Source organism: Macadamia integrifolia, chromosome 1, assembly GCF_013358625.1.
Source record: "Macadamia integrifolia cultivar HAES 741 chromosome 1, SCU_Mint_v3, whole genome shotgun sequence".
NCBI lineage: Eukaryota > Viridiplantae > Streptophyta > Magnoliopsida > Proteales > Proteaceae > Macadamia > Macadamia integrifolia.
Genome location: NC_056557.1, coordinates 1,946,676 through 1,966,245, shown reverse-complemented (window position 1 = coordinate 1,966,245; position 19,570 = coordinate 1,946,676). Strand labels below are relative to the sequence as shown.

Below are 19,570 nucleotides of genomic sequence, written 5' to 3'. Positions count from 1 at the left end.
TGCACCATCCACCGCCAAACCATGGATGTTGATTTGCCACGTCATATTGCTACGTAATTAGGGCTTTCAAAACGGGAATCGATCGCTGCCGATTCGATTCAGATCGGCCTCTAGAGCCCTATAATCGGTCATTTGATCTGAAAACCCACCGTTTCAAGGAGAATCTTGATTCTTTACGGAAATATTTTATTGAGAATGGTGGAAATCGCGATCGATCCCGACCAATTCCAGATCCGATTAACCGATTTTTGAAACCCTGCACGTAGTTCATGGGAAGTACCTTAGAAGATGAAGGGGCACTCGTACGCATAAGAAGCGTAAACTAGCAAAACTTTCGTTCGATGACTTTTTTCCGACTAAAAGAAGGTTCAGTACTCTCCGGAAGGCTCGTGACCGAGAGACGACTGAGAGATGCATTATTGGATTCGAGCTGACTCCACTGATTTCGGTGGAAATCTTCCAAAGCCTCGAAGGCAAATTTGCTTTACTTTTTTCTCTAATTCTGTTATATTTCTTCGTGCTTTTTTTTTTTCACATCTTTCACCGTTTTTAAATCTTTCTGCGCAACGTTCTTGAATTTTTTGATCTTCAGCGGCCACACTGCAGTCAATGTTGGGAAATCAAAGGTGGTTGTGTTCGGTGGCCTCGTTGATAAAAGATTTCTTAGCGATATTGCTGTTTACGATCCGGGTACTTCTCTTTTCTCTTTGTTCTTTTGTCCAATTATTTCTTCGGATTTTACTCATGAATTAAATTGGAATTCCTTACTGATACCTGAGACTTATAAATTCTATTATTCAGTCTAGTTGTACTTCTCTTAATCAATTTTCTATAATTAGAATTATAATTTCGAAATTAACTCCCCTCCCCGGCTCGCCCCTTTTGTGGGTCTTTTAGCACCTTTCCAACCGTGTTGCGGAAAATGGATGGACGGGATAATGAGGAAATGCCAATGATTAGATATTTCTTTCTGTAAGAGGTGACCTTCAGTAAATTATATGGGCCATATACCATATAACTAAATTTGGAAGTGTTTTGTAACAGACTGGTTTCAAATGATTAGAATAGCATCTTTGATGCGGAACCTACATTTCCTTTTATTTTATTTTTTGGTTTGGGATTGCAAATGTGAGAACTATTTTTTTTTATATGTATCCAAGCTGTATGGTGTAAGCTTTATACTAATTGTAGCCAAAAGAAATTCTATATCAGGACATGCATGGTTTGCATCCTCGGATCTTATCCAAAAATATTTCTAGCAAGATCTCTAAAATCTGATTAAGTTGCATTCGGTCTAAAGTCAGGAGTCATATTTACTTGAAAGATGTCTAAGGTCATTTCTGATGTTGGGTATTCACGAAATAGTTTATGTAACGCTAGATTGGTTACACAAAATTTTGTGATTTCAATTAGGATTGAATAAGAGAAAGATGTAGGGTAAATACTGTATGAAAAAAGAAGTTGAATGAGGGGTTGTAAAAATAGGAGTATCTAGTTGTTTTGAGTTTATTCTTCGGCTGTACTTGTCAAAACATGTTGAGATCAATGAAAGTTTATTTGGAGCAAGCCTTGTGTGTGGCATCCTATGTATATAATTCGAGGGTTTATCTTGTAAATATTTTCTAGAGGAACACTTCCAAATTCCAATTGATCAACTTTCTCTCCATCTTCTTTCCTCTCATCTCTTCTTATCATATGTGTTCTCTTTTCTTCTCACGTTGAGTGCTTGCTTACTTATTATTTGTAGTATGATTCTGTCACATGGTATTAGAGAAAGGTCTTTTTGTTGTCCTCTTTAAGATGTATATTCACATGTATGCCAAAGCTACATGTGAGGGGAAATGTTGAGATGTTGGGAGTTATAGAGGTATAGTCTCACATCGGTTATCTGAGACCTTAGATATGCCTTAATATCCCTTTGGACCATCTCCACCTAATACCTTAAGGTTTTGGGTTGGACCCCCAAGTGGTATTTCGTGGGCTATTTCACTTTATTTAATAGGGTCAACATGGGCCTTCTAATTCTATTTTTTTTTTTTTTTCAACAGCAGATATAGATCAAATCCTTACTTTCCATCATTTGATTTGCTGTGGAGTGTTCATTACCAGTGTATGTGTGTTCTGTACTTGGGCAATGCTAAACTAGTCCACCGTCTTTTAGTTGATGATCTGCCTGCTGAGGGAGCAGGTCCCATGTCTTTATGGATCTTGCAATAATCTTGGGTTTGGCAGTAAATTTTGTTATAGGTTAGCTGGTTACCCTTGCCTTGGGATGTTGATCTGTCAAGCTCACAAGTCAAAGTGCTTGGAGCCTTTGTGGCTGTAAAGGAACATTGATGCCCTTGATAAAGGTTGTGTGGATTTGTTTATTTTTCATGTGTCAGGATCTGACAGTGAAGAATCAAGGAGTTTGTAATTACTAACGTCCCATTGAACTGGAAGATCCTTTTTGGTAGGTCTTGAGGTATCCCTGTATAATGCATTGATGTTAAGGCACATGCTTCAGTTGAGAGGCACGTCCCTTGTGCCTTGTTGCAAATCACTTCAATCAAGCACAAGGTGGTGTGTGTGCCTTATTGTGCAGCTGTGTCTCAGGTGCTCTCTCTCACTTTGATAACTGTTGTTGCATGTAGAAGTCCAAAATTCCATGCTGAATTTTATAGATTTTCTTAGTGTTTAATCACTGAGCAACTGACATATGTGATGATGTAACATTTTTATTGACATGATTTTTTTTTTGGGGGGGTGGGGAGGGGGAGATTTACTCAGGCATCTTTCTCTGGGTGATAATGCTTTACTTTTTGTGGACATTGAAGGGACTATTAGCATGAGAGAAAAAAAAAGAAGCCACTGAAATAGTCATATTTTATAATGTGCAGGTTTGGAAGTATCTACTTATATGAGTGCTAATTCAGCTTGATTTTGTTGGATGTTTCAGAAAATAAATTATGGTTTCAGCCAGAATGTACTGGAAATGGGTCTAATGGGCAAGTGGGCCCAAGCCCACGAGCATTTCATGTCTGTGTGGCCATTGACTGCCATATGTTTGTCTTTGGTGGGCGTTCTGGTGGCAGAAGGTTTGTTTATATCTGTTTATTATGTGGTTGTATCTCTTATCATTGATGTTTCTTAATGAGTCACTTATTCATGCTGTTGACGAATGAAATTGGATGTTCAGGTTAGGCGACTTTTGGGTCCTTGATACTGGTAAGAATTTTGTTTTACATATTATATTTTGTAGTGAATACATTGTCTATACAGGTATCTCAGAGGTTTTATGTGCAAGGCATCTGGAGCCTAGATTGTTGCTGTGTCACTGTACAATTCAACATTGGTTGCATAGCACATGGGGCTTAACCTTGAAATCACACTGAGTGATGGATAATTTTAAGCACCTTATCATTAAAAAAAAAATGTTGAATACTATGTAAAAAATGTTGGTACATTGGACACTAAGTTCATATTGCAAGTACCATGTCATATTTTACTTGGCCCATTTCATCATTTTGTTGGTGAATTGGTGTAGCAAAGTATGGTCCAGATTTCTTGCATTAGAAATTTCTCCATGTGTTCTTTCATTAGGTTAAGTAAGCTTCTATGGAATTTTCAGTTATTTTTTATTGTAGAATACTTGACGTTTTATTTAAGACTTCATGATTTGTACTGATGAAGAAGAAGCAAGATGATTTAGGTATCGTAGTGCTAGGTCACCTTTCCTTCTGTGCTTGGGACATGTGATGAATATTTTTGTTTCAGATATCTGGCAATGGTCAGAACTGACCAGTTTTGGGGATTTACCTTCACCTCGAGACTTTGCTGCAGCTTCACCTATTGGAAACAGAAAAATTGTTATGTAGGTGTTGGTTCAACAGTTCCCTGATGCATTTTCTGATATTCGGTATTTTTTTATTTATCCTGTAATCTTAACCAGGCATTGGATGAGTGCAGGTATGGTGGATGGGATGGTAAAAAATGGCTATCAGATGTTTATGTCTTGGACACAAGTAACTTCCCTTTCTTTGTTCTGGGGTTTCATCTTCTGCTATATAATACTAAATGGAACTATATCCAAAATTTTGCAATCATATTTAACCAATATGCTTTTACATATTTTCAAACAGTATCACTTGAATGGACAGAGTTATCTGTATCTGGTTCGTTGCCACCCCCAAGGTGTGGTCATACAGCGACTATGGTTGAGAAGAGGTTACTTGCCTTTGGTGGCAGAGGTGATAGTGTCTCTCATCCTTATATTGTTCTGTGGAATTTGGTTATTTCTTTTTTCTAAGGGATCCCGATTCCTTTATGTTATGCTGATTCTTATTTGAGAAATTTCATCAAATTTAGGTCTGATATCAACTTTTGTGTTAGAGGAGACTGTCTTGCAACTGCCTAAATTCAGTTCTGGTGTTGAATGACCTGGCTTGATGTATATATGTATGTATCGTTTGCTTGTTTATATGGCCTCTCATGTAACGTTGCTCATTGCTGATCTTTTGATGATGGAGAGATGGATTGGACAGAGTCTTGCAATTGTTGAATGAGCTGTCTGGATATATAATAATAATCTCCAATCTAAGCCTCATGTGTAATGCAAGTAATGCAGATGATGCAATAAAGAATATTCCACCATCATATGCCAACAATAACTAGCATCATGATGGATGAGCATCTCTTAAATCCCATAATCAAGAGCAGCCATAAATATGATCCTAGACAGGCCAAGTTTAAACAAATTTGAGCAAATAATCTCCAATAATAGTAATCACAATTCACAACCATCACTCTATGCAAGTACCAAAGAGCAACTCTATGCAAGTACCAAGCTTCAATAAAATTGCAATCTTATACTGATGTGATCTGATGCCATGTAACAAGTCGGGATCTGAAATCAATTCCTACAAGCAGAAGAGAGAGAGAGAGAGAGAGGAGAGGAGAGGAGAGAAGAGAAGAGAAGAGAAGAGAAGAGAGCAAGGTTCTAAATCTCGGTTCGGCAGGCCATTTTGACCGAAATGGGCAGAATACCAAAATTTTGGTGGAAACAATGCATTTTTCCATGAGTTTTGCTTGGCCATTTCAGGGGGTAAATGGCTTAAATGACCAAAAATTTCGATGAAACAGTGGATTTTTGTGATTGAAATTTTGGCAAAAATTTTGACTATGATAGAGAGAAGATGTTTTGTACCACGATAGATTCAGAATCTCTATCATGGTGCTCTGCCTTTATTTATAAAACAATTAGACTCTTAGTAGGAAAATTATTAAAGTTAATGTCTAATTACAAGAGGCACAAATGTAAGGGTTAAACTAACAATAAACTACTAACTAAGCTAACCTATATCACGATGGAACACTCCCACTATCATGACCATCCAATTACATGGCTTTATACTCAACTTCAGCACTAGACCTAACCATTGTTTCTTTCTTAGTCTTCTGAGTAACAAGATTATAACCAACAAATGTACTATAATTAGTGGTCGACTTTATGTCGCATTCAGCACCTGCCTAGTCAGCATCAGAATAACCACCAAGATCAATATGGCTATAAGGTTAATAAATGAAACCTTTTCCTAGAGCACCATTAAGATATCTCAAAATATGAACAATGAGACCTTTTCCTGCTTGGGTTTGCCCATGAACTGGCTTAGAACACCAACTACAATTAGTTTTTCCCCTGACCCTTCTTCATGTTAGAGCAGCTAAATACCGATTTGTCCCTTTAGTGGCAACCTACATACTGTTTTGTCCCTTTCTAGTGGCAAACATAAAATTCAAGATTGTCATTCGTTTGCTTTATTGTGTTCCACCAGATAATGGAGATCTGAGAACGTTTTGACCACTTAAAAGATGTAGTTGATAATTTAGATATGGTGTGCAAGTATACTCTATATGCCTCTGGTTTTGTACTTTTGTATCTTATCTCTCTGAATGGTTAGGGTGGAAATAGTGAAGTTAAAAATTTCTTAGATTCCTATTTGTTTTACCTTCTCTGCGTATAGTTTGAATAGTGGCTCACTCTCGTAGAGCTCGGATTTTCACTCCATTTTGTGAATCTCTTCAGTTCTTTTTTGTTTGTTGTTCTTGTTGATGATGTCGATACTAAAGATATGGATGTTTAATCCCTTTGGTATCAGAAGTTGGTGTGTTCTTATTGTTATTATTTTTACAGTATTACTTCTCAAATGATAATAATCAGTTCAATTTTTTTATTGGTAATTATACTACTCAGAAATTTGGCTTTCATCAGTAAAATCTCGATTACAGGCTTTTTACCTTTGGTAGTATGCCTAAGTTTTCTGCTTGCATCTGTTTAAACTTTAAAGTATTTGTCTGAAGTACCGTTGTCCTATCAACTCTTATAGGTGGTGGGGGACCTATCATGGGCGATTTGTGGGCTTTGAAGGGTCTTTTTGAAGAAGGTGACTTAGTTTCTCCTTTCATTTTGCATCACAAAACTCAGATATCTTCCCCCCTCCCTTAAACTACTGGCTTGAGTTTTCTTGTGATTTGTAAATTATCATTTTGCTTATTAAAATTCTCTGAAAATTTACCCCCCCCCCATTCTATACTGTTTTGTATATCTCATTACTAAGTCCATATGCAACTATTTCCATGTACAATTAAAGACATATTGGTACCAATACTATCAGTTATTTTTTCTAGATCCCATCTTTGTTTGTCATATGTGTATGTATGTGTGTGTTTGGCTATGCTCCCTTGCAGCACCCACCAAACACTAGGTACATGTTCCCCCCCTCCCCCCCGCCCCCAAGTGTTTGACCTGTCTAGTTAGCTTTATCAACCGACTTTTACATTAGTTGTCATCTACTTTGACTTATTTTTACTCTAGATGGTGGTGATGTTTTTCTTATGGATCTCCTGCCTGTTGTTGTTTTTGTTTCCTATCTCTGCTTATATGTTTCATTATGTATCTTTATTCTGATTGGACAAGTTTCTTTGATGTTATGTATCTTGTCTTATTTATTACATTTATCAGGGTAGGCTATATGTTGACCATCTATATGTTCTTTTGATATTTATCTGTAAAAAATGTTGGTTCATTCTGAATTTATGACTTTTTTGTTGACTAAATTGGGTCTTTTCCTCTGTTGTGGAAGGAAGAGAATGAGACACCAGGGTGGACCCAGCTGAAGCTTCCTGGCCAGTCACCTTCTCCCCGTTGTGGCCATACAATGACATCTGGCGGACATTATGTAATAACTCTGGATAATCTCTTTTTAAATTCAATTCGTTTTGTTTTTTGAGCCCATCTCTTCAAATGGCTTCCTCTAGTCGTAAAAATAAGATGGGAAGTGTTTTTGTTAATGTATACATTGATGCTGCCCAAGGATTAAAGTATCAGTATCGGTTGGCTAAATTTAAGATACGTATCGGAGATACGCTAAGATATGCTAAAGATTAAAGATTAAAGATTAAAGTATCAGTATCGGACGCCGTATTGGTCGGCTAAATTTAAGATACGTATCGGAGATACTTTAAACCATATTGCTGCCCTTCCCTAAAAGTTTGAATTTTGGTTGAAACGGTGGCTAATATGTATCAGAGCAGGGAGTTCGAATGTTTGACTCCTGGAAAGTGCAAAAATTGGGTAAGGGCCGACACTTCTTCTCCCTTGGTGCCACATGAAGGAATGTTGTTTGAGGTCCATGTGCAAGGACCAACATTGACACATGCTTCCCTAAAAGTTCGAGCTTTTAGGGTAAATGGTAGCTAACAGTTTTACTGGTAATTGGCATGATTTGTTACTGTATTATTGAGAGGCTTATTGACTAAATACTGAATTTGAATTTCAAGTAACCTTCATGGAATGCCTTTCAGACTTGTTGGAAGGACCCTTCTTTTGTATTTGGCATTAGACCAGCAACGAACAATATATAATTTTCTACTTGAAGTTTATTTTTTGCTATTTTTTATTCTTTTCTTACTACTATTTTTATTGTAATTTGGTTCCTAACGGATGTGATTATTTCAATGTGCTCTTGTAGCTCTTGTTATTTGGGGGGCATGGAACTGGAGGTTGGCTGAGTCGATACGACGTCTATCAGAATGACTGCATTGTTTTAGACAGGGGTGAGTTTGTAAGAGATTAAAGGTTGAATATGTTGGCATGTGTCTATATTTTTGTTCTTTATGATACATGTCTGGACACATACGAACTCGGATAAAACTTCCAGAAATTAGAAAGAGTTGGGAAACTAAGGGAGATTGAAGTAAAATATTTGGAATGTGCTAAAATGAGTATGACACAATAAACTGAAGAGGACAAAGAGGGAAAACTATATTTTGCTGATGGCACATGTACACTGGTTAATTTTGGTTAAGCTGTATGGCAACTGTAACATGATTGATGAACAATATTTGTCAAGGAGGTTTTTAAATACCCAAGGCAAGCAGTCACTTTTCCTTTCAAGGTGCCCAATAGACTAAAATACCATAAAACCCAAGCCACTGAGGGTAGCAGGCTGCTGTTTCCACTATAGAACAAGAAGAAGAAGGTTACAGCAGCAGCATGAGCAGAGACAAGCAGTCACTTTTCCTTTCAAGGTGCCCAATAGACTAAAATACCATAAAACCCAAGCCACTGAGGGTAGGAGGCTGCTTTTTCCACTATAGAACAAGAAGAAGGTTCCAGCAGCAGCATGAGCAAAGAAAAAGTTAAGAGGGGTGGATGGGGAGGCATCCTACCTATCCTACTCTTATTCTCTGTCTTCTCCATCGTCGATCCTTCATTGCTTGTTGAGAGTTGATTCTCGGTTGATGGTGGGGGGAGAGGGAAGGAGATGACCGTTCATGTCTCCTCTTAATGTTTAATATATTGTTATTTGTTGCATATTTTTAAGTAAAGGAAAACAGTTTTCTATTTTATACATTAGTCCTTCAGTATTTACAAGTAAAAGGAAAAGGAACTAAACTTTTTTATACACTGAAGACCTTCCTTGAAATTAAAATTCGGAGAAAAAACTTTAATATTTCACACGTAAATCTCCTCTTTATACACATCACCTTAGTCGCCTAGGCGCCCGGCTACAGCCTAGCTCACCTTACCACCAGGACAACTATGTTGATGGGTAATGATTGAATGTGGGTAGTATCTTCGTATATTGCTTTATAACAAATTTTGTCAGGATGGAAAATTTTTGCCCTTTGCTTGCTCACACAAGGTTCTAGCAATGTCGAGTTGAAAGCAACTCAGCTATGGTGGTAGGATGGTTTAGGAATATTGGAGGTTCCCTCAGAAATTCTCTCTTCTTTTCAATCACATTTTCATGGACTGGTGCTATCACACCAAAAAGCTTTCGGATTCCACCAGCAAATGTTTTCTTTCACTGGAGGCCTAGATTAGCAAATTCTTGGCGGATGAGCTGGCTAGGCAAGGTGTTGTGTGGCCTACAATTGTGGTTGTGAAGATTAACCTCTCTCAGGTTGTGTGGGATGGGCCATGTTTGCCCTTTTTGTTTTCCTTTTTAATCTTGGTGCTTGGGGAGATGCCCCTCTATTGTTATACACACTATTATTTTCAATAATTTTGTTAATCATGAAAGCCTTTTTTTTTCCTGTAACTATTCTGAATATGGGTCCAATGGCCTCTGTCGAACAACCCTTTCCTATTCCAATTTGTGGAGATCATTTTTTAAGAGTCAACATGAGGTGAAACCCTTGTTGGTGTAGGATGAATAACCCGTCTGAGAAACAGCTGGGGTTTTGTCAACACTAAAGTTTAGAAGCATGGATTAATGCAAGCACTATAAAAAGGCAAATTTTCTCTTGGATAAAAAAACAATTTCAAGGGGGCATGGAGGCTTGCACATCTCATGATAAACATTTAGCAAATGGCTTTTTGGTTGAACTTCAATTAGATGGCAGTTTTTTGTACTTAAATAGCAGATGATCTAGTTAATAAGGTGTCATTCATTGTAGATTGTGTTTTGGGAGTAATTTTCTTTTGTGAGGTAGAGTGGGGGTTGATTGTATCTTTTGTATTTTTTTTTCTCGTTGGATCTTCTTGCTATTTTCTCCTTTTTGGAATTTGTTCATTACTGTTTTCTATCTATATGTATATTATGAAGAAAATTGTCTTTTTGTCAAGTTGGTGCTCCAGTTTCCTGAGAATGTTAGTTGAATGTGCAACTAGAAAATGATAATTGAAACAGTCTTTCCCAAACTTTATCTAGAAATTAATGTGGCATGTTGCTTACCCCTCTTACACAACTAGAATGTAAATTCATCTATTAATTATTAGTGTTGGATGAGAATGTGTGTCCTGTCCAGAGGTCTTTAAAAAAAATATTCAAATGTAAAGTCAAACAGATAGTCATGTCTTCCATCTTATGTCCTACATTCATTGGTCGGCTCCTATCATTTTTGTTAACATAATATCATTTGGCACCATGTAATAGACAGATCTTCTTTCTATTTTTTGATCCTGTTATGAAGTTTATTTTTCTCACCTTGTCATGTAAATTATTTTTCCTCTGGTCTCAGTTGGTTTTTATTCAGTATCTGTGCAGTGGAAGCGTTTACCTACTAGCAATGTACCCCCTCCAGCCCGAGCGTACCATTCAATGACTTGCATTGGTTCACGCTATCTCTTATTTGGAGGCTTTGATGGGAAATACACATTTGGTGATCTGTGGTGGTTAGTCCCAGAAGGTACTCAATTTTATTGTGGGTTCGATTTTTTGGTTTTCTCATTTCTGGTCAACTAATATCCATCCCCCCCCCCCAAAATTCTTGCAAACTACTTAAGAACCGAGTACTGAGAAATAAACAATTACCTGACACAATACACCACACTAGGCACCTGGCAACTCATCTTTGAAAATATTTGTGTTTTTACTCCTTCCAGACTCCTCCTAGTAGAGAAAAGAGCGTGCATTGGAAGACAGGACAGAGGAAACAGCAATTCCCTAAAGCAATGAACAGATCCAGGCATTAAAACTCAACCCTCCAAAATAATTTTATCCCTCTTCTTCCGTTAATTACACCTATTAACTCAACTACAAAAAAAATATAAACATTTCTGCACTCACTGATTGATTTATCTGTCTTCATTGATCTGGACCATCAAATGTTGGTTGGCTAATTTTATATTTGTGGGTTTTCAGTTTTTATAACTAATTGATTGGATTAGGAATAATGTGTGAATACATGGGAATTTGTTTCTGTGAACCAACCTGATTGAAAATAAAACCCTACTTCGAGTTTCGCTTCTGATATGTAGTTTGGTGGGTTAGCAGACCTTGTTGTCTTGTATCAATCCTTTGAATCAATCTATCATGGTGGTGTCTTTTTCCTAAATCTTGCTTAATCTTTTCTCTTTCCTCTGTTAATAATTTGTTACTTATCAACAATGACAACAAAGCCTTGTCCTAACTTAATGGGGTCGGCTACATGGATCCAAGCAAAGCCAAAGTAAGAGAAAATATAAGGCGTTAAAGGAGACAGATTAGTAAATCGCTAACAAAGTAGAAACATAGCTAAAACGGGTCCGCTACCTAGATCCTAACTCTCCAATATGCTCTATTCAAAACCATACTTGAGACAAGGCCTAATTTGTGCATGTCTTTCCTCACAACCTCTCCTATGGTCATTTTTGGCCTGCCACTGGGTCTTTTGAATCCGTCTATCTGAATCAAATCACTCCTCCTTACCGGTGCATCTGATGGCCTTCATTGAAGATGCCTAAACCACCTCAAACGACATTCTTGAAGCTTGTCAGGAATTGGGGCAACCCCCAGATCCGTTCTAATTTGTTCATTCCTAACCTTATCCCTTCTAGTTTTCCCACACATCTATCTTAGCATTCTCATTTCTGCTACCCCTAGACTATCAATATGTTGCTTCTTAATGGCCTAACATTCTGACCTATACATCATAGTTGGGGTGCACGACTGTTCGATAGAATTATTCCTTAAGTTTTACTGGGACGCGTTTGTCACACAAGACTCCAGACGCACTGCTCCACTTCGTCCACCCCACTTTAATCCTATGTGACACATCATCCTCTATATCACATTTATTAATGATAGATCCTAAATATCTAAAATAGTTACTTTGCTTATAACCTCTCTTCCTTCAATAGTCACCTCATCATTATCTGTTGTAGAGTGGCTAAAGTTACACCTCACATATTTTGTCTTTGATCTGCTTATCTTAAGGCCTCTTGTTTCCAAGGCAAATCTCTATCGTTCTAGTTTAGCATTGAGCCTTGATTTTATATCATCCAATAAAACAATTTCATCTGCAAAAAGCATACACCAAGGGACATCACCTTGTATATCTTTTTGTCAAACTCATCCATAACAAGTGCAAACAGATAGGGGCTTAGAGCAGACCCTTGGTGTAGCCCAATAGAGATAGGGAACTCGTAGCCTTGGCCACCCTTGGTTCTCACATTTGTTACCACGTCATCATACATATCCTTAATTATTTCCACATATTTACTTGACACTTGTTACCACGTCATCATACATATCTTTAATAATTTGTTACTTATCAAAAAAGAAAAATAATCATCTAAATCTGAAGTTAAAAGGACTTTTGTTTTGACCGTGCAAATGTATCCAGCAAATCAACTGAACTGTTTAACCCACAGAATCTAATTGGATCAAGACTTAGTTTGCTAACCTCAATTTGCATTATATCATCTTACTGGAATTCATTCCAAGGAATTTGGGCTTTCTTCGATTCCTGGTCAGTTCTGAATGACTCAACCTGTGAGACTCTGCAATTCCTGTGGTTTATTGTGAAAAGGATTATTGGGTCCATTAGCTACAGGAATTAAAGGTTTTCTTGACCTTCATACAACAATGTCTAATAGCACCTCATTATTCAGGTTGTTGACACCCAAACTCTAGCCTAGGTATATATGTACGACTAACATAGATACCAGACCTCTTAAATTACATTATATCAGAAAACCCTAAGGGTAAATTTTCTAGCCTTTTGGACTTACTTTGGGATTGACTTCCTGGCTTTTCAAAATATGATCTCCCCTTAATTGCTTGCTTATGGTTCTCTTCTTGAGTTACAGATGATCCCATTGCAAAGCGATTGCCAGCATCTTCTCCCGCAAGTCTTCCTGAAGGCAAGGATGTATTAGCTTCAACAACTTCATTCAAATCCGGACCTAAGGTAATCATCTGGATGTATTCAGAGTCTTCTACCCTATTATAAAGTGCATGTCAATAGGTCAAGGGTTTTTATTTTTTTATTTTTAATTTAATATAGAACTTCTTATTTAGTTTAGCATCAGGGGAATATAACGTCTCTACCTAATAGAACCAAAGACGTTGATAAATGGGTGGGGGAAATTAAATATAAAGAAGGAAAGGAAAAGAAAATGTAGGGGTTTATAATAACACTAGTTTGTGTCTTATGCACATGCTTAGGATGCTAATTTACAAGGACACTAACATCAGGCAAAGCCAGGTTTCTTTTATTGGGAGGGGAGGGGAATTCCAACTGTTACTACTTACTAGGCTATCAGGAAAAATTCCTATTTCCATGCCCACTTTTTTCTTTTTTGGGTTGGGGGCGTGGAGATACTGTTTCCCAACTTGAAACCGCGACCTAAACCTTACTGCTGTGCCAAGGTCCCACCTCAGCTTTTATAATTCTGACATTTTTCTGCCCTCAGCTTTTATAATTCTGACATTTTTTTTAACATCGAACTAAGCATTGAACCAAAAAAGGGACACACTGCCAGTTTTAGCCAGTCAGACCATTTTTTTGTGGACAACTAAAAATCTGGGGAAAAAAAAAAAAAAAAAAAAAGTAAATAAAAAGAAGAAAGAAAATATATGGTGTTAAGAAATAAGTCGTTCTGTGGTGCAATGGTTGCGGGTTCAAACTTCTTCCACAAAATTCTGTATTCAATTTTTAAACGAGGGAAACATGACACCGAATTGGCCAGTTCTCAAGTACTGAACTATGTTACTGAAATCCACCCCTTTTGATTTTGGATTCATCCAAGACAGTACTATACCTATAAGCAAACCAAAAAAGAGGGTGGTCCCGGTTCGACTGTTGGTCCAGTCAGTATTTATCCAAGGGTCATATTCATCAGATCAGTCTTGACATGGCCAAAATAACTTACCATTGGTCTTCTGTCAAGAAAGCATTCCTAGGTTGGTGATGTAGAAAGACCCCTTCATATATTATTGTATATGACGTTTCCCAAGTATGTTGCTTGTGGGAAATTACCACTTTGTTTTTTTTTTTTTTTTTTTTGGGGGGGGGGGGGGGTGGGATTATGGCTACAGCTCTTCCCCCCCCCCCCCCCAAAGTGTCACATAAATTATTGTATATATTACATATAACATTAAAAAATTTGCTCCTCCCTTTCCCAGCTCACCCATGATTGTCACAGATGGCTGTCACCTACTTTTCAAACTACAATAACTTATATAGCAAATTAAAGTGTCTGTCCCAATATTCAAATGCTATGGGTTGTGCGACATGTCTGAACTTTGAAAAATGAAGTGTCCTCACTATGATGCCTGGTAGATCTCAAAGGTGAACCTGATCTGGTTATGTTATTTGAAGAGATGGTAATTTTCATTCTTGGGAGATTTGGGATGTCTACAGGATGTTGTGATGGAAGATAAGAAACCAGTGCATTCTGAACCTAATCTGTATCTGTTGCAGGAAAACCAAAAGGAAGAATCTCCAATTGAAGAATTGCAGAAAAGAATAGAAATTTCAGTTTCACCTTCCACTCCTGAGCTTGACATCATAGATGAATCGGAGGACAAAGAATTTCTTGAACTATCATCAAGGTTGACTGGAGAAAGAGTCTCTGCTAAAGAAGAGGCGACACATCAGGTAAGTTCGAAATATTTTTATTGTATCTTGATTCGTATTGAGAGTTACATGAATCATCTCTAATTTTGATTTTTGACTCAAGAAAGAGTATCCAGTAATGAATAGGTCAGAAAAAATTGTGGCAAGTTTGGTGCATTCTTATGACATCTCAGATATTTTTCTCTGACTATGCTCTGTGTTTGTGGAGGCGGTACAGGCACTTCGTGATCATTGGAAGAAGTCTTCACCGAGGGCTATACCACTAAGGGAGCTAGGCCCCTTGCTTCGAGACTACCACCGTTTGATATGCCGCCACCATTTGTAAGCTCCACCCTGTTTATGCCATGAATGCCTGTGATTCCTTAAACAGTGATGCACATGCTGTTATGGGTTGTTCCCATGGGTAAAACTTTCCTGGTTGAGCTCTTTTTTCTTACCTCGACACCTCTCTCTCTCTCTTTTTTCTTTTGGTTATATAAACAAAATCTTTATAACTACTGTGAGTGCTATAAGCTTTTTGTTATTGTGTTTGTTGTAATTGAAAGGAATGAAGTGGAAGTCAATATATTGTGTCCAGATTGACTCAGCTGATTTGGACTAAATTCTCTGAAAATATAATAGAACAAGAAATAAAATGAACAACAACATCTTCAACACCTTAGATTCTCCTATATCACAAAAATAGCCCTACACAACTAGGACTTCTGACATGAGTAAAAAAGCTGAACTGACTAAAGATGGCAATTTTTAGACTTAATATAATGCTCAAAATAGTGAAAGTTGTAATTACTAAAAATTAGGGGTCTGTGTTGTGCTGATTCCATATTATGTCGAGGTATTTTTACAACACAAATGACTTGCCCAAAGCCCCAAACACAACCTGTTTAAATAAATGGGTTGATATGAATATGATGCAATATAGAAACCCCTACCTGAACATGACACGATAAATGTTTCATTACTGGATTATGTTTGGGTTAGCACAACATGAAAAAATACCCAGTGAGATGAAATTGACAAAATACGATGAAAATATCCTACTAAAAGGTAACTCAAAGATAAATGTCTATACTGGTCAATTTGGGTTGGATTAGTCAACTTTGGCTTGGCAGGTTCAACATGATAATAGGCAACCAAGGTGTCCTTTCAGCAGGGCACCTGGATGCGTCGCCTTGAAAACTATGAGAACACAATTTAATATCTATAGCCAAACACCACAACACTTCAACTAATTTTCAGAGAGTAAAAGCATACTTGAAAAATCACTTTGTACTTCAGACATACCCATGTGTGTACATGCATACGAGATCTACATGAGACAAAAATTCCATCATCAATGTTCAGATTTCATCTTTGTGCATTCTTCTGCAGTTCTGCTTCTCTCTCTCTGGAGAAACCTAGTTCAAATACATTCATTCACACAACAAACTAGGGGACTACAAGGATGGAGGTCAGGACATTGTTACAAGGGTTAAAATGGTTGTGGCAATTGTGGATGTGGATTTTCTGAATTCAGTGATGAAAGCCTGAAAGGAGAGTTATCAACATTCATTTTTTAGACATCAAATATCTTAGAAAGATAATCAAAATTTTCTCATCCTCAACTGAGATTTGGATCTCGATTTCCACACTAAAATATTGTCACGACTGATAGAAGAAACAATTCTTTTGAGAAACAAATTATTTTGAAGAAAAAAGTAGAATACAGGGCAGAAGATTCTGACAGAAAAAGAAAGAGTTCACTAAAGGAATTATCGAACGAGTTAAAGTTCAGAATGTCCTGAAGAAGGGAAGAGGGAAGTTGATCCTTTGGGTTAATCTTTGTAGTATAAGGTAAGTTCTAATGTATTAGTGGTTGAAAGAAGTTGAAAAAAATGTACTAAATAACTAAAGGGGAAAAGATACCCACGATGCCAGCACAAACATGGAACTGCACGCCCCCATCCATATTACTGCCCCCCCCAAAATGGAAATCCCCTATATACCCTCCCCACTTGAAGGGTTTTCCCGTGATACCCCCTCCTTCACCCAAAACTGCACATTGGCTTTGGAGGAAACCCTCCCCCATAACTAAAATATCTTGAGTCTGTGTGGCAAATTTTTTTCACCGCTAGTCAGTATTAGTAATATTTGTCCAAAAGGTTTTACATGGACAAGGAAAATAATGACTCAAAGGAAGCCAGAAAGAAGCAAAGAGGGTAGAGATAAAATACCTATAACTTGCATAATTACCATGGAAAAATACCTTTTATTTTTGGGGAGCAACCAATAGAATACTCATTGATGCTTTTAAGGACCATAGAGTTTCTGATTTGTGTTACCTTGAGTTTTTATTCCTTCAAGCCAGTTCACTTGGCCAATGGCCAGTCCATGTTCTGATTTCAGCTGATGTTTTCAAAGTCAATAGTTAAAATCATCAAAACCTCTTACTATATTTCTGGTTGACCTTTGCAAGTGCAAGCCATGCAAAATGATGGGGCTCAACTTCCACTAATTTTACATTTCAATTTCCTTACTGGCCTAAAATTTTGACAAGAATAGTTTGGTTAAAAGTCACCTTCTTTACATCAATTCTTCGTCCACCGGCACCATTTCCATCATCAAGTATGACTTAAGCAGTCTCCATACCATGTTCTTCATTAAATAATGTTTGGATTAACTTATCCTGTTTTCTGTTCTTAAATTCTTCAAAATCATAAATTAGGATACTGGTTCCTTTCAGATTCTTTTGTGTGATTTATGTCAAAAGATACACGTTAGACGACTCTTAAAGAAACTTATTGGTTTTTTGCATGTTGAACCCTACACATCTGCTATTGTTTAATCCTTCGGCTGGTCATGTCTGTGGTTGCAATTGTGGTGGGGGGAAATGGCAGATATGATTCACTGTCTGGAGAGTATGGTCATTCTGGGCAGCAGAGTTTTCGCTTCTATCATATTAAAACATCTTCTCAGGTATGGATAGAATAAATATATATAGGATCTTTCAGTTTGTTACTCTATTAATTTGTGGTGATGAAAAAGGCCACTTCATGGCACCTATAAAGATGAGCTTATATTGACAGTCGGTGTCTTTTGAGTCACATGGAGGGTCAAAACCAACTCTTAAATGGGAAGCACCCTCCTTGGATCAGTTACATGTCCAGTTTCAGATTACATCAGAGCTTTGGCCCCTGTATTTTCTAAAGGTTTGAACCAAAGTTACCGTAAAAGTTGAATCTCCAATCAACTCTTGAAGTTTATATTCCAATTGGGGAAATTGGTTTGGGCTAAAACTTGTGCAACTCTTCCAAATTTATATCTCCAAATAGGGAAAAATCGGATTGGGTAGAAACTTGCCAGACCGAGAGATGGTGATGTAGACAAAATGCCTAAAAGCAAACGAAGCTGTAATATGATCGATATATGGGCTGTCAAAATAAGCTTTATCTCGATGGGCCGGGAGGAGGGTTATTTTTTTTCCTTATTAGTTGAAGAAAGAAACTTTGGGTTGTAAGGACATCCCAAGTTCATGGAAGTTGTGGCCTTTGTAAGTTAAGGATCTGATTTATGTTTTGAGGTGACGTGTACTTACCATGCCTTCTTTTTGTGCATTACATGAGAACCATCCCATTCTTCTTTTTCCCAACTGTTTTGGATGTCAACTATTTTTTATCTTATATCCATTTTCTTTCTGATTCTCATTTTAGTTCCATGGTGGTTGCTCTTTCAGTTGCGTATGGATGATGTTCCAAATCTGCTTACTGAGTATAAACAGCTATTATCAAGTTGAAGAATTTTTTCAGGTTGTAAAATTTTTATTTGTAACTGTGACGAAGGGATGGGAGATTCTTTTCCTGCAATTTTAACTCTTTAATAAGTACTTTGCACTTGCAGTTGACCCCCCCCCTCCTTTTCCCACTTTTTTTTTTTTCTGAAGCAGGGGCCAATTTTCAGATTGGCTGTATAGGTAAGTCATGGTTAATCCATGCAACAGAAATGATAATGGCAGCTGCACTCTCTTCAGCTCCTTACACATTGCGAAAATGATAATTACTTTTGAATTCATACTTGGAACACACTCAATGTCAACACCTTTCAGTGGTTTGAACGGAGACTGGTGCCTATTGCAGAAGGACCGAGCAATCAGCAACTCAAACCTCAGCCCAAGGCATTGAACCTGAGCTAATTGATCAATCGAATCCAGTGGTCGAAATATGGTATTTTCAGCGAAATCAGTCTAAATTGGGGAGATCTGTTTGTTTCCCAGGCCAAGGGGCAGAATGACAGCCTTAATCGAAATCTCTAGCAAGGCCCTAAACGGGTTGGAGGTCATGGAGCCCGAGCTCAGCTTGTTTTGCATTATTCTCAAAAGCTGCGTGGAAGAATATGTGGTAGTAAATCTGGGCCTGATCGTTTTTGATCTGATATAATTGGACCTCACCAATTAAGGCTTCACATTGTTATTGACTGGATAGATAAGCGGGTCTCACAGGTCTTGCAATATGTTTCTATTCGGTTGGTTGAATATCGATCCATAATTGGATTAGGTCTATATCGGGGCACATTTACTAGATTGTTCAGATGTTGGACATTAATAACCAAACCCAGCCAGACCTATCGGTGCGGGCTACTTCATGGCTCTATTTAGGCATTTTGCTTCTTATTTCCTCTTCTGTTCTTAGGGAGTTTAATATGTTAATGGATAATGTACGATAGTTTGGTCAAATTCCAATCTAGTTGATGGAGAATTGTAATTTTC

At 37.5% G+C, this 19,570-nt stretch overlaps 1 protein-coding gene across 4 annotated transcripts; it reads left to right on the top strand.

Moving 5' to 3' along the window:
• Window positions 1-19: 19 nt before the first annotated feature.
• LOC122077868 (protein GLUTELIN PRECURSOR ACCUMULATION 3) lies at window positions 20-19,570 on the top strand. 4 transcript variants are annotated; one of them, XM_042643779.1, is made up of 17 exons: window positions 20-473; window positions 593-690; window positions 2,939-3,077; window positions 3,179-3,207; window positions 3,757-3,853; window positions 3,949-4,004; window positions 4,122-4,229; window positions 6,366-6,422; window positions 7,126-7,217; window positions 8,010-8,094; window positions 10,522-10,674; window positions 13,058-13,158; window positions 14,674-14,850; window positions 15,038-15,150; window positions 17,706-17,784; window positions 18,542-18,614; window positions 18,942-19,570. In XM_042643779.1, exons 1-16 carry the CDS (start codon window positions 412-414, stop codon window positions 18,599-18,601), a joined length of 1,506 nt encoding a protein of 501 aa, XP_042499713.1. In that variant the 5' UTR covers window positions 20-411; the 3' UTR covers window positions 18,602-18,614; window positions 18,942-19,570. The 4 variants fall into 4 exon arrangements, with proteins under 4 accessions (XP_042499713.1, XP_042499709.1, XP_042499703.1 ...); XM_042643775.1 differs by having other exon boundaries at window positions 18,752-19,570; XM_042643769.1 differs by having other exon boundaries at window positions 22-473; window positions 18,542-19,570.

Excerpts from the sequence above, each read along its gene's own strand:
- LOC122077868 (XM_042643779.1), top strand. The coding sequence starts at position 412 with ATGCATTATTGGATTCGAGCTGACTCCACTGATTTCGGTGGAAATCTT. Across the intron at positions 7,218-8,009 it reads TGACATCTGGCGGACATTAT|CTCTTGTTATTTGGGGGGCA; the intron begins GTAATAACTCTG and ends GTGCTCTTGTAG. Across the intron at positions 14,851-15,037 it reads AAGAAGAGGCGACACATCAG|GCGGTACAGGCACTTCGTGA; the intron begins GTAAGTTCGAAA and ends GTGTTTGTGGAG.